Genomic DNA, 12,049 nt, shown 5'->3' on the forward strand with positions numbered 1-12,049 from the left:
CTGTTCACAGTTACCGGACAGACGACGGTTACGTTTATCTCACTTGTAAATAATTTCGATTTTATTTCACATTATTCAGATATTTACGGGTACGACCAACTGTATTGTTTAAAAGTTTCAAATCGAACGTAATAACGATTTAAAGACTTTATGGTCACTTTGCCGGCCGTTCAACACACAAATGAAGCCACTTTATTTATGTTATCTGGAATCACGCTCTCTCTGTGGGAGACAGCAGCTTGGCTCACAACTCGATCATTCAGTCATAACACCAACTTGATTGGCGTCGTTTCAACAGCTGGGCCTGCCTATACACGAATATTCTAAAAATTCCGAAAGCTTGGACTGACTGTGAAAGCCTCTAACTAGTAGCTGCACGGGCATGGGAGTTTATTCAGGCAGGTTAACAGCTGTTGTTGTTGTCTGGGCGGTGACCCTGAGCGCAGCAGCAGGTAATTATGGGATTTTTCAACAAACTCGTCTTTTGTGAGCTTAATATTTACACCTATATCAGCCCAACGGAAAGGAGACTGTTTGTCGCTCATCCGCAATGGACGAGTCATGGGCCAATGTATTCCTGTGCGCGAGTGTGAGTACTTCATGGGGATACTTTCTGCACCGCCTGTTTCCCAGTCTGATAGGAATCTACTCAGGGATAATCAGTGCAATCGACAACAGAATGGGGATATTAACGTAAGTAGTCGATAGATTTATGCAAATTCAAATTATTTATGTTTCGTTGAAGGTGTGTTGCCCCATTCAAGGTGGGGCTGACGCAGGGCTAGTGAGTAGAGATAGCTTAGGCGCCTTGACACATCCACTATTGCCTCGCGAATGCGGCGGGGTCAAATGGCAGCGCTCCAATGATACGGAAACGAAAATAAATGAGTATCCGTGGCTGGCGCTGATTGAGTATACGAAACGTAAGTAAATGACATTTATTATTACACTAATAATGAGCTTAATTCTTATCATTGATATTTTTCCAAATTACGCAGCAAGCCAAGAGAAACTTCACGCTTGTGGCGGCGTTTTGATCAGCGAACGCTATGTGCTAACGGCGGCTCACTGTGCCTCTGGAAAGGCGATAAGCAGCGGAGGCTGGCAAATGCGTGCCGTACGGTTGGGCGAATGGGATACGTTGACAAATCCGGATTGCCAAGTCAGTGGGGCGCCTATCAAAACGGAATGTGCGCCTCCTTACCAGGACGTGCTCATCGAAGAGATCATTGTGCACCCGGACTATAACAAGGACAGCCTCAGTCAAACGTATGACATTGCAATGATACGACTGAAGGATGCCGTCCAGCTCAACAACTACGTGCAGCCCATTTGCCTGCCTAACCAGCAGCTGCACGCCGATGAGCTGGAGGATCTGGTTACGGAAGTGGGCGGCTGGAAGGCCACCTCCAGTTCACGCCTAAGAAAGAGTGAGGTTATCATTGAATCTATCGAAGCCTGTCAGAAGCAATATGCCGCCCAAAATATACATATTATGGCATCCCAATTGTGCGGGTCTGCCAAAACCAATGAGTGTCATGGCAACTCTGGCGGTCCGCTTATGTTGTTCAAGAATAACGTTTATCTTCTTGGCGGCTTGTTGTCTTTCGGTCCTGTCCCGTGTCCAAGTACTGGCTGGCCGGATATCTATACCCGTGTGGCCTCCTACATTGAGTGGATACATAGTAATCTAAAGGCCTGACGAATTAATTTATACAGTCCTTTATATACTTATGTTATGACTTTGGTAAAATATATATGTAAACTTTTCTTGGTGCAAAAAATATCTGTGAGTCCGAAATTTATTCAAATTGCAGGAGTTTTACGATACAACTACAGCTACAACACATCGATATGCAGTCGGGAAAATCGATTCTGCTCAGATACAACTATCGGTGTAGACATTGTTTTTAGCCATTTCTCTTTCATACGCGCTGCTCTCGATTGGAGCTAAGGTCTTAAATTAAGTTTGACAAGTGTTTAGTTTGTGAAAACACATATTACTGTGCTAAAATCCAACATAAACTGTTTTGTGCGTGATTTTCTAATGGCTGAAGCTGCGAAACCAGGTAAAAATTGGTCACAGAGCTGTGCAAACAAATTTTGCATTCGTGCGTATGTAAGCGACAATGGCGACTATCTTATTAGTAGACATCGATAGACATTTGCTGTTGATGTCGCTTTCGTTGCGAGAGTTGCTAAATTGTAATCGATTGACGGCCGTTACTCAAAAAGAAAATATGATTTCGTTTCATTGTCTTTAAAGAAAGTTCCCAAGGCGTGCCCGGCGCAACACAAAGGCGCAAGCATCGACGAGGAAAGAAATCCAAAATGCTACCCAAGAAGACGAAGAATCAGTATCCGCCCTGGAAAATGGATATGGGAGCCGTGGCAACCATGAACAGCGCAAATGCTAGCTGCAGCAGTGGAGCTCGCACCAAACTCGTTCGCTCGCGTTCGTTGCTGGTGCCCTACAACACGAATCGTTTTTTGATGGAGGAGCATATGTCTGAGTTGCCCAGAGACGATTTTGAAGATAATTGCTTCGGCTCGCAGACCGAGGATCAGGAATTGTTCCTGTCCAAGGAGTTCTCAAACGTCTACGAACGTGCGCGCGTCGAGCGACTAGAAACGATGAGCAAACAGGAGCTCATACAGGAGTGCTTGCAAATCGAGGATCGGTACGCTAAAGATCAAGGACGACAGCGTCAATTGAGTCTCAATGCACAGAACATATCAAAGGAGTTTGGTGCCAAAATTCGCGCTCTGGAAGAAAAGATCCGTGATTTAACGCGCGAAAATCAAAGTGCGTGAGATATTACATTTACATTTCTGTTTTCATTTCAAAATAAAATGTGTAATTTTAGTGCTGCGATCACATATGATACGACCGCGATCGCCGACTCTACTCGTTGGAATCGCAGCGGCGGCATCACCACCCTCTGCATCCGCTCCAACGGCGAGTGCCGTCTGTGAACTGGAGGCGCGTCAGCAACCCCAAGAGCCCACGCCCATGGACTCGTCCAGCGAAGACAGTGAAAGCGACAGCAGCAGCTCCACATCTAGCACTACATCCAGCTCATCTTCGACCAGCGATGGACACGAAATGGGCGTGGCAGGCCTAAATATAGCCAACGGCCATGCAGAGTCCCGCGCCCATCGGCATAGTCGCAGCCACTCACGGTCGCCTCAACTGTTGATTGAAGCCCACCAGAACGGGCATGCCAACGAGGAGGAGCAGTTGCTTCTGTTGGACGCCAGCCACATGGAGGAGGATGACAACTCCAGTGAGGATGCCAAGAATAACGATGCCGTCAACGGAGAGCCCAATTAAAATGTTCCATGTGAATTGAGTTCTCGAACTGTAAATAGATGATCTAATACTTATGGTAGAAACGTTGCATGATTTAGGAAAACTCCGTTAACGTTTAAGTAGTTTTTAAGAGCTAAGTTGTAGCCATAAGCTTATTAAAAAGACACCTTGGAATAATTATATGATATACTTAACCCCTGGAGAAAATAACTGAATGGAAGTTACTTCAAATTGATCGCAAACAAAAATGCTAATGCTTTTTATGTAGTTTTAACAGGCTTGTGCTATAATCAAATGCTTCAAATCCCAAACAAAACAAAAAACAAACGAAAAACCGCGAAAATTGCTTTAAAAATGTGAAGCATAAGAGATTGTGGAAATTTTTGAAATTTTATAAAGATAACCCCGAATTGTAATTGAATAAAAGCGTTGAATTGTAATATTTTATTTAATTGTAAAAAAATTACTTGCCAACAAAATTTGAACATTTTTACTAATAGTTGCTATATTTTATAAATTAGCTTTCCTAGTTGGTTTTATCGGCTATCAGTTTAACAAATGAGCTGTATTCGCTGGCATAGAGGCGCTTAGAGATGGCACCACTTGCCACGCCTAGTAGCCTTTGCTCCGCTGGCGTCAGCTGTGGCTCAATCGTAAGACGTTTGGGCCCGCGCACAGGCATCCAGCCTGAGACTGGCGCCACATTGGCCACCATGCAGCCACGCACGGCTATGGTGAGACCCACCAAGGAGAGCGATTCATCTCTGTACTCTTGAAGCAGCATGTCCGCCAGTCCAATATCGTTGAGCGCGGAATTGACATTGGCAATGTCCTGGAAATGCGGCAAGTAGTTGGCGTGTATAAAGTTAACAAAGTTTTTTGGCTCTGTGGAAAAGGCTTCAGCTAAGTCCTCAGGATTGTGTAGCAGACACTTGTCTTCAGCTTCAGTATCTGCAATAGCGAAAGGATTCAGTCATGTTCAATATAAGAAGCGAAATGTTATTCATTACATTTGGGATTGAAAACTCGACCCAGCGCATGCATCATTGTTATAGACTCATCCCGTCCAATGGATTTTAATGTATTTGTTGCCTTCCGTTTGCGCCCCTTGCTTGGAACGCTAATATTCAGCTGTTTGGTTTCCATGCCCGGCGCACCTTTCAGCGAACCAAAGTGCAAATTGATCAGCGCATTCCGAATGTCACCTTGGGCGCACACCACAATCGAGTCTAGAACCGTCTGCGTGGGCAATTTATACAGACTTTTGTGCTGGGGCTGCTGCATCAGACTGGCAAAGCGCTTCATGGACTTTTGCATAATAGTCGCTGCTATGGAATTGAAGCTAATGTGTTCAATTCGCAGCTTGGCCTTCAGTTGATCCGTGAACAGCTTGTAACTGATGTTCAGCATACGGGACTTGCTGTCGGCTACAATGAAGACCAGCGGCGATTTGCCATAGTTGGCATATTCACTGAAAATAACTCTTTTATTATAAATCAGATTCTCCACAGTGAGTGCATTAAACTTACTCCATCAAATCCTCAAATGTGGCTGCAGCATCTTTTAATAAACAATTTGGAAAGTCCTCAACGAGTAGCAATCGCTTGTTCCCCGTGGATAGCAGCGATTTGTAGCGGGAGGCGCGCAGTAAAAAGCTCTTGAAGGCCTGCAGTTGGGAGCCCATATAAGTTCCTTCGTTAGGTTGATCGCCCAGCGCATTGATCTCTTCACAGTCTGTGGGATTGATCCATTCTTGCAGCTCATAACCCATCTCTTGGGCCAGTACACGAAGCGTGGCCGTTTTGCCGCAGCCTGCTGGTCCCGTCAGCAGACAAATCTGGGCCGGATACTTCTTTCGCATCGCCTCACAATGCTGCAACCAGTTGCGCACATCGCCAATTTTCTTGGGATGTACAGCCAGATCTTCGCTTGTGCTTGGCGCAAAGCAATCCATCCAATTTTCACTCACATCTGGTGTCGCTGCATTGACCTCTCCATCATTATCCTCATTCACGGTTAAGTCTACAATTTGTGGTGCATCTGCCGCCTTTGCAGCTGCAGCTGCGGCACTGCCGCTTCTTGTACGCTTGTAGGGTACGGCAGCTGGGCCGGCCTTTGGTGTCATGGTTAGCTGACTGAATGCCGACTTCACCCATGGTTTCTGTTCACAATATTCTGATATTTTATTCTGTTTTTAAAGCGAAATACCAATTGTTTACCTTTTTTGCGCTCATTTCAATTCAACATATCGATATTACAGCATTTCGATATTTGAAGATTCCTCATGAATATCGACGTGCCACCACTGGACAGCGAAAAAATACGGCGAATTATTTTCCAGTGCTGCCCAGTTCCATGAAATGAAACGGATTCAATTCAAACTCATTTTGAAATCGCCTCGCCAAGCAAATATGACTGGAATTCAATGAATAGTTCTTTATTCGTTTTGAAATATCTCAAGTGCGCTTTACAACTGTACAACATTATAACATTATAGTTAAGAGTACCATGGACCATTTTGCATTGAATACTTGCTTTGAATTAGCAGCGAATTTTTTTTTTTTTTTTTTCGTTTTTTGTGACAATTGGACTTCTTTGGTTTTTATTTACAAAAGCAAACAGCATATAAAGTTATATAAACAATATTACATACATTTAAATTTAGTGAGTAGGCATATATAATAATATAACTACATATCAATACGATATCGTAAATTAGGCTTAAAATAACATCATTGAGATACTAAAAAGCACGTAAATTAAGCAACGTCTTAGACCTAGCTAGAGGGATAGCTAAAAGGAATGAATATCAACAACTGTTTCGATAATCAGTGCCAAAAATGATATTTTATCGTGCCTAGCCTAGCTTACATCATATAAAGTCATAGGTTTGAATTCGCCCCTAACTACTTTCGCGGCTCGAATCGCTGCGTCAGCGACGCTATATTCGTCGACGCCTTCACTGTGGGTGGTGTTGGTGCGGCCGCTGTCGTCGCAGATGTTGCGCCAGCCAGACGCTTCGGCAATTCGCCGCTGAACGAAGGCTTCGCCGAGAGCGGCTTAGGCTTCTGTATGGTGGCCGAAGGCGCGGCTGCCACGCCATTGGGCAGTGGTTTAGCTGTCTTGGTAAAGGACTTGGGGCGCGCTCCTCCGCTGATACGTGCCGGCTGCACAGCAGCTGCTCTGCTGCTGGCGTTGCTTGTACCGCCGCCGCTGTTACTATTCGTTTTGCTGCTGCTGCTGGCTGCATTTGCTGGCGCCGGCCTGAAGCTGGAAAATGCGCGCGATGGTGAGATGTCGGAGCGTGTAGGCGCCACACGCGCCACGGGCGCATTGATGGGAGGTGCACGCAGATATGTGGGTGTCACGGCCGGCTTCTCGTCAGCGCTGGTCGAGCTGCTGTTTCTGTTGCTGCCCGCCGGCCGCGGCGGTGCCGGACGCTGTGGACTTCGTGGCGCTTCCGGCTCGTCCACTGGCGGATCTAGTGCTGTGGTAGCAGCTGCTGCTGATACCTTTCCTGAGTAGATGGAGTCACCGCCATTGAGTTTCTCGAACTCATTGACAATCTCACCCAGCAAACCCATATCGTCGCCTCCTCCTGCGCTGGCCAAGCTAGCTACCAGATCGCTGCGCTTCAGTGTTTGCGCTGCCGGCGGAATCTCGTCAATCACCGAGTAGATTGCATCGCTGGAGGCGCGCATTGGCGACTCCACGAACTCGCAGTCATCGTAGTTATTCTCCGTCGTCGTCTGGGCGGTAGCCACCGGCAGCTGATAGCCCGACGAGGTGGTTGAATTGGTTTTCTTGGCCACCGGCGGGGGTCGTGGTGGCGGGGACTTGGGCCGTGTGCCGGTGGAGTTGGCAGTGTTCACAGAACTCTTGGGCCGGGCTGCACCGGGAGGCGAACGCATCGAACCAAACGTTTGCACCTGCGTCTTCTTGGTGGGCGAACGCATCGACTGGGTGCGCTTCACTAGGTTCTTGGTCTCCTCCTCGCGTGGTGTTGTCTCCGAGTCCGAGTTGGAGGACTCTGTCTGCAGCGGCAACGGCACTGCCGCCGGCATCGGTGCCGATATTTCCAATGTGCGCAACCGCTCGCGATCAATGTAGGTCTTCTCTTTGAGCGGGGGCTTCTCCTCCTTCTTCAGGAACGAGGCAAAGCGACGGATGGTGCCGTCGCGCTTGATGTTCAGTTTGGGATCCGTGTGCAGCGGCACGGGTGGAGCGGGCGCCGACCGCTCGGGCGACAGATCCTCATCGCCGCCCTTCAGCGGCACCATGGTCAGCGTGCTGGAGTCCAGCTTGGGTTTCGATATGATGGGGCGTGCTGTCGAGCCGGGATTCGGCGGTGGCAGCGCAGGTGCTGCTCTGGGCAATGTGCTGGCCGCCTTTGTTGCGCTCTGCTCTGCCAGAGGCTTAACAACGGGTGGAGGCGGTGCCGCACGCTGTGGTACCCCATTGCCGTCCTGCTGCACCGTCGGCTGCACAAAGGCCACATTCGGTCCGCTGTAGTTGCTCGCCGGCGAGCTGGCACTGTTCAGCGGGCGCAATGTGAATCCCTTGAATTTGCCAAACATACTAGTCGCATTCCCGACTGCGGCTGCATCGCTCGAGTCGCTGGGCGACTTCAGCAGCGCCGAGTTCATGTCATCCGTGCTGCTGGGCGTCGATTTCGGTAATCCATTGGCCCCGCCCGCGGGCGGCCCAGCTCCATTTTGATTGGCGCGCGTCGACGGCTGCTTGTGCCCGCTCTTCAAGCTGTAATGACAAAGCAATGGAATTAGCAAGCAGCTAAAGCAGAGGCAATAGGTCTCTATAGAATTTGGGGTATATATTAATATAGTGTCTGTGTATATTGTGTATTGTATAACATACCAACAGAAACCAGTGCAGGGTCAAAGAAAGGCAGGCAATAATAAGAACCAACACCGAAAGAAGCAAGGCTAAATAAAGTTAACAGAGAGTAGTTAACATGCGCATGTTGTTAACATGCATTTATGAGCAAACGGTCTTCGGCTCTTACACAACGAGATTTACAACATAAGTCGCTGGAAGCTGCAGATCTTAATAGAGACTTTAACACGCAGTTAACAGCAACTTAACAGAGTTCTGCGTAAATGATAAAATGTTAAACTAAATAAATCATATTTAGAAAATCAATAAATTACAAACTTTCTAAATATATTATATTGTATATCTTAAACATAAAATGTAAAATAAACTAGCAAATTAAAATTCTCAAAATATGATTAGTTATATAAGAAAACTTAACAATTTTATTGCAAGACAAACATAAACATAACCAACACCAACAATTAGCATTAAAATCAAGTATTTATTAGGCACATATAAAAATAATAATAATAATAATAATAATAATAATAATAATAATAATAATAATAATAATTAAATAAAGCAAACACCGATTAAAATTAGTTGAAGCACACACAAATGAAAATGGGGTGAAGGGAAAGCAAAAGAAAAGATTGTAAATCACGCCACATGCCGCAAGGAAGCTAATAGAAATTTTTGTCTGTTGTTTTTTGGGCAGTGTATTTGTTATTGTTGCTGGAGTTGTTGTTGTTGTTATTATTGTTAGTATTTGGCACACCTCGCGGGCTCGCTTTTTATATATTGGGCGCCCTCGGTGAGCGCCAAGGGATTTGTGGTGGCATGCAGACGCGGCGCCGTTATGTCCAGCTTGCGGCGCATTGTATTTGAATTACTGTTGCTGTTGCCATTGTTGTTGTTGTTGCTGTTAGTGTTGTTTTTGTGCGGTGGCACGGGCGGTGCAACTGATGCACTAGCCACAGCTGCATTGGAAAGCTTGCGCCGCAAATGAGGCGCATGCAGCGCCTCGTAGTGGCTCTGGCTCTTTGGCATCGCAGGCGGATGCACTGCAGCGAGTATGCCAGGACTGGACTTCAGGCGGGGCAGTGTGGCGTGTATATTAGTAATTGTTGCAGTGTTAGTAGTTTGTGTGTGGTTAAGTGGCGGTAGTGGTGGTGCTGGTGGTAATGGTGGTAGTGGTGATGTGGTAACGTGCATTGGTTCTATTGGTGTAGGTGGCGGTGCAGACGTAGTACAATTGGCTGTGGGTGAACTAGCTGTGGAGCAGTAAGAAACGGCAGCGCAGCCTTTGCTGCTGCTGCTGCTACTGTTTCTTTTGCTGCTGTTGCTGCTGCTGCTGCTACTGGACGTGGATGACGATACATACATATTCTCGGTTAGTTTTCCACTGGCGAAGAGCTTGTTCCGGATTGCAAAGCGGTAGAACAAATAGAAGGAGACCAATATCGGCAGCACCGCGAAGAACAGGATGTACAGCAAGCGCTGTAGGCTGAGAGCACCTGAGCAAAGAAGAAGAAGAAGAAGAAGAAGAAGAAGAAGAGTGAGATATGCCTCTACTTGAGCTGCTCCCTGCAGATAATACTTACTGCTCGGATCTGTGGCTGGGCCGCTGTCCACGGAGCCGCCGTGCCCGACCTTGTTGCACGCCTCGCCGCCGAATCCCACGTCGCAGTGGCAGTGGCCGCGGCTGTTGCAGATGCCGTTGTCGTTGCAGTCTTCCGGGCAGCGCGCGCCCATGCCCATCTTGCGCACACGCTCCAGGGGCAGGCACTGCTGATTGACGCACATGCTCTGGTCGCCACACTTGGCGCCGTTCGGCGTCAGGCCGGGATCGGTGGTCTGCAGCCCGAGATCCACAAGGGCCGTGCGGCAGGCAACTATTTTGCGATCGTGACTGATGAAGGAGTGCGACAGCACCGCTGCCGACTCCATGCCAAACTCGAGGCGCTCGTTCAGGTGGTTGCAGTGCAGCATGCCACAGTGTATGTGCTGTGGTGCGCACTTGACGAACGTCTGGTTGAGCAGATTGTAGCCACAGTTGCCCAGGCGGGTGCCCTCCAGATTCTTCTCGTAGCAGTGCACCGAGTTGTCGCCCGTGGGTCCCCACAGGATGCGGCACTGGTTGGTGTGGGAGCGGCATGTGCCCAGGAAACAGTACGCCTGATTGCCGTCACAGGGCTCGGTGTCACGGCGGAACACATCCGTCGGGCAGTACTCCGACTCGCCGGTGCAGAACTCGGGTAAGTCGCATTCGTTCTCCGCCGGACGGCAAGTGCTGCCCGCCATCTTGGGTCGGCAGGTGTTTAAATCGCAGCACTCGCCAGTGGCGCACGATGCATTCGTGTGCAGCATGCAGGTGATCGGATTGCAGCAGCTGTTCTCGCAGTGGGCGGGCAGCCCGCAATCGCACTGCTCGCCGGGCTCCACGAAGCCATTGCCGCACTGCGGCGAATCGAACAGGCGCGTGGGCTTGTTGCGCAGGCAGTAGTTCATGCCGCGCGAGAATGCGATGGTCAGCTGATCGATGCTGCAGCTGCTCCAGTGCACCGGCACCACGGCCGAACTGGACGAGGCCATCACGCACTTCTCGTCGGGGCAGTGGCAGTCATTCGAATCGTGCTCCATGCCAAAATTGTGACCCATCTCGTGGGCCATGGTCGTGGCCACCACAGCCAACACCTGGCTATGCTGCACGCTCACACCGCCGGAGAACTCATAGGTGCAGATGGGTCCCTTGAGGGCCTTGCCCACGACGCTGCCGTTGAACGTCTCCTTGGTCAGCAGCTGGGCATTGTCATTGGGATGATCCACCACCAGCTTAGACCTGCGATAGTTGAGGAAGTTGTGCAGCGTCACATCGCCATCGCTGGAGAATTCAATCTCATTCGACTCGTTCCAAATGACGACGCCCACGAGCGCTACAAAGATGTTCAGCGGTACATAGAGCTGCAGGTGGTTCAAGTGGTTTAGTGGCTTTAGAACTAAGAGATTAGCATTATTCGGCGGCTACTTACGGCATTCACAATGTTGGCCAGATCCTTGCAATGCTGATGGACTCGCTTGGCGTTCTCCCCGAAATGCTTGTACACCTTGTTGTCCACCACAATGACCAGCTCCACATAGCTGGAGTACTTGTTGGCATTGTACGGTCCACGTATCAGTTGACTCTCGTCCGTTTGGCGTCTCTTGCGTCTCAGCATGCGCTGGAATTCCCCGCCATCCAAGCGTTGCGGCACTGTGGGCTGTTCCACCTCATCCTCCTCCAGATTCTCGCCGGGCCAATTTTCATAACTGCCTTTGTGGCTGTCGTAGCCACAGGTGGCATTCTGCTGCAGCATATCGGCGTGCCTAAATAAACCGAAATATTGCTGGTAATTTAATACTTCCGTGGCTAAAAATTAATAACGGAAGTGAGCCTTAGATGGCCTGGGCATGCCCTGGCCCATGAGGCAACATGGGCAAACCAATAAAAAACACATATTTATTGAACGCAAATAAGGCAAACATTGAGGCAGGCCACTGCCCAAACCTGACCCAGCCCCAACTCCGCTCACGCTGCATGGCTCAAGACACAGCAGAGTAAATATGGGCTCGGATAAGCGCCGTCTACTTAGATATGTGTGCGTGATATTTGCTTATTCACGCGAACGTCTCTGAGTAAATATGATAGCCCAGGAGATTTACGCAAAGAAAGGAGATAGAAATGAATAGATCAAGAGAGCTGAGCGTATAAAATCACGATTGTATTGTAGACACGCTGTTAACAGGCGCACTGTTAAGCCCTATGTTATCAATTGCCTACTGCTGCTATACAGCGCTGCTCAACTGAATAGGTATGAAAGCTTACAAATTTGAATCTCTTTAGCAGATATCTCAATTTAAATG

The 12,049-nt window shown here is 48.4% G+C and overlaps 4 protein-coding genes across 7 annotated transcripts in view; 2 read left to right on the forward strand and 2 right to left on the reverse strand.

Moving 5' to 3' along the window:
- Window positions 1-86: 86 nt before the first annotated feature.
- Window positions 87-1,770, forward strand: LOC6575236 (serine protease easter). Its single transcript, XM_002001214.4, has 4 exons — window positions 87-452; window positions 515-693; window positions 746-923; window positions 999-1,770. The coding sequence occupies exons 1-4, from the start codon at window positions 383-385 to the stop codon at window positions 1,700-1,702; spliced, it is 1,131 nt and encodes a 376-aa protein (XP_002001250.2). The 5' UTR covers window positions 87-382; the 3' UTR covers window positions 1,703-1,770.
- Window positions 1,771-1,895: 125 nt separating this feature from the next.
- LOC6575237 (protein HEXIM1) lies at window positions 1,896-3,760 on the forward strand. Its single transcript, XM_002001215.4, has 3 exons — window positions 1,896-2,069; window positions 2,267-2,806; window positions 2,868-3,760. The coding sequence occupies exons 1-3, from the start codon at window positions 2,048-2,050 to the stop codon at window positions 3,332-3,334; spliced, it is 1,029 nt and encodes a 342-aa protein (XP_002001251.1). The 5' UTR covers window positions 1,896-2,047; the 3' UTR covers window positions 3,335-3,760.
- Window positions 3,761-3,772: 12 nt separating this feature from the next.
- On the reverse strand, window positions 3,773-5,651 carry LOC6575238 (cell cycle checkpoint protein RAD17). Its single transcript, XM_002001216.4, has 4 exons — window positions 5,533-5,651; window positions 4,843-5,474; window positions 4,324-4,784; window positions 3,773-4,264 (listed from the first exon to the last, which is right to left on the reverse strand). The coding sequence occupies exons 1-4, from the start codon at window positions 5,545-5,547 to the stop codon at window positions 3,840-3,842; spliced, it is 1,533 nt and encodes a 510-aa protein (XP_002001252.2). The 5' UTR covers window positions 5,548-5,651; the 3' UTR covers window positions 3,773-3,839.
- Window positions 5,652-5,734: 83 nt separating this feature from the next.
- Window positions 5,735-12,049, reverse strand: part of LOC6575239 (disintegrin and metalloproteinase domain-containing protein 12) — a 38,748-nt gene continuing 32,433 nt past the window's right edge. For 3 of the 4 annotated variants that reach the window (XM_032733661.2, XM_002001217.4, XM_032733662.2), the window contains 4 exons: window positions 11,179-11,512; window positions 9,751-11,110; window positions 9,531-9,663; window positions 5,735-8,071 (listed from right to left, as the gene is read on the reverse strand). In XM_032733661.2, the coding sequence (XP_032589552.1) occupies window positions 6,220-8,071; window positions 9,531-9,663; window positions 9,751-11,110; window positions 11,179-11,512 (3,679 nt within the window). In that variant the 3' untranslated portion in view covers window positions 5,735-6,219. Of the gene's footprint in view, window positions 8,072-8,924; window positions 9,421-9,486; window positions 9,664-9,750; window positions 11,111-11,178; window positions 11,513-12,049 lie in introns of all 4 variants that reach the window. The other variant, XM_044008090.1, reaches the window with a different exon arrangement.

The sequence above is a fragment of the Drosophila mojavensis genome, unplaced genomic scaffold (assembly GCF_018153725.1).
Source record: "Drosophila mojavensis isolate 15081-1352.22 unplaced genomic scaffold, ASM1815372v1 contig_231, whole genome shotgun sequence".
Classification (NCBI taxonomy): domain Eukaryota; kingdom Metazoa; phylum Arthropoda; class Insecta; order Diptera; family Drosophilidae; genus Drosophila; species Drosophila mojavensis.

Coding starts and splice junctions, on each gene's coding strand:
- LOC6575236 (XM_002001214.4), top strand. CDS start 383: ATGGGAGTTTATTCAGGCAGGTTAACAGCTGTTGTTGTTGTCTGGGCG. Junction 453..514: donor GACCCTGAGCGCAGCAGCAG/GTAATTATGGGA, acceptor CACCTATATCAG/CCCAACGGAAAGGAGACTGT. Junction 924..998: donor GCTGATTGAGTATACGAAAC/GTAAGTAAATGA, acceptor CAAATTACGCAG/CAAGCCAAGAGAAACTTCAC.
- LOC6575237 (XM_002001215.4), top strand. CDS start 2,048: ATGGCTGAAGCTGCGAAACCAG. Junction 2,070..2,266: donor GGCTGAAGCTGCGAAACCAG/GTAAAAATTGGT, acceptor TTGTCTTTAAAG/AAAGTTCCCAAGGCGTGCCC. Junction 2,807..2,867: donor TTTAACGCGCGAAAATCAAA/GTGCGTGAGATA, acceptor GTGTAATTTTAG/TGCTGCGATCACATATGATA.
- LOC6575238 (XM_002001216.4), bottom strand. Junction 4,785..4,842: donor ACATTTGAGGATTTGATGGA/GTAAGTTTAATG, acceptor AGTTATTTTCAG/TGAATATGCCAACTATGGCA. Junction 4,265..4,323: donor TCGAGTTTTCAATCCCAAAT/GTAATGAATAAC, acceptor TCGCTATTGCAG/ATACTGAAGCTGAAGACAAG.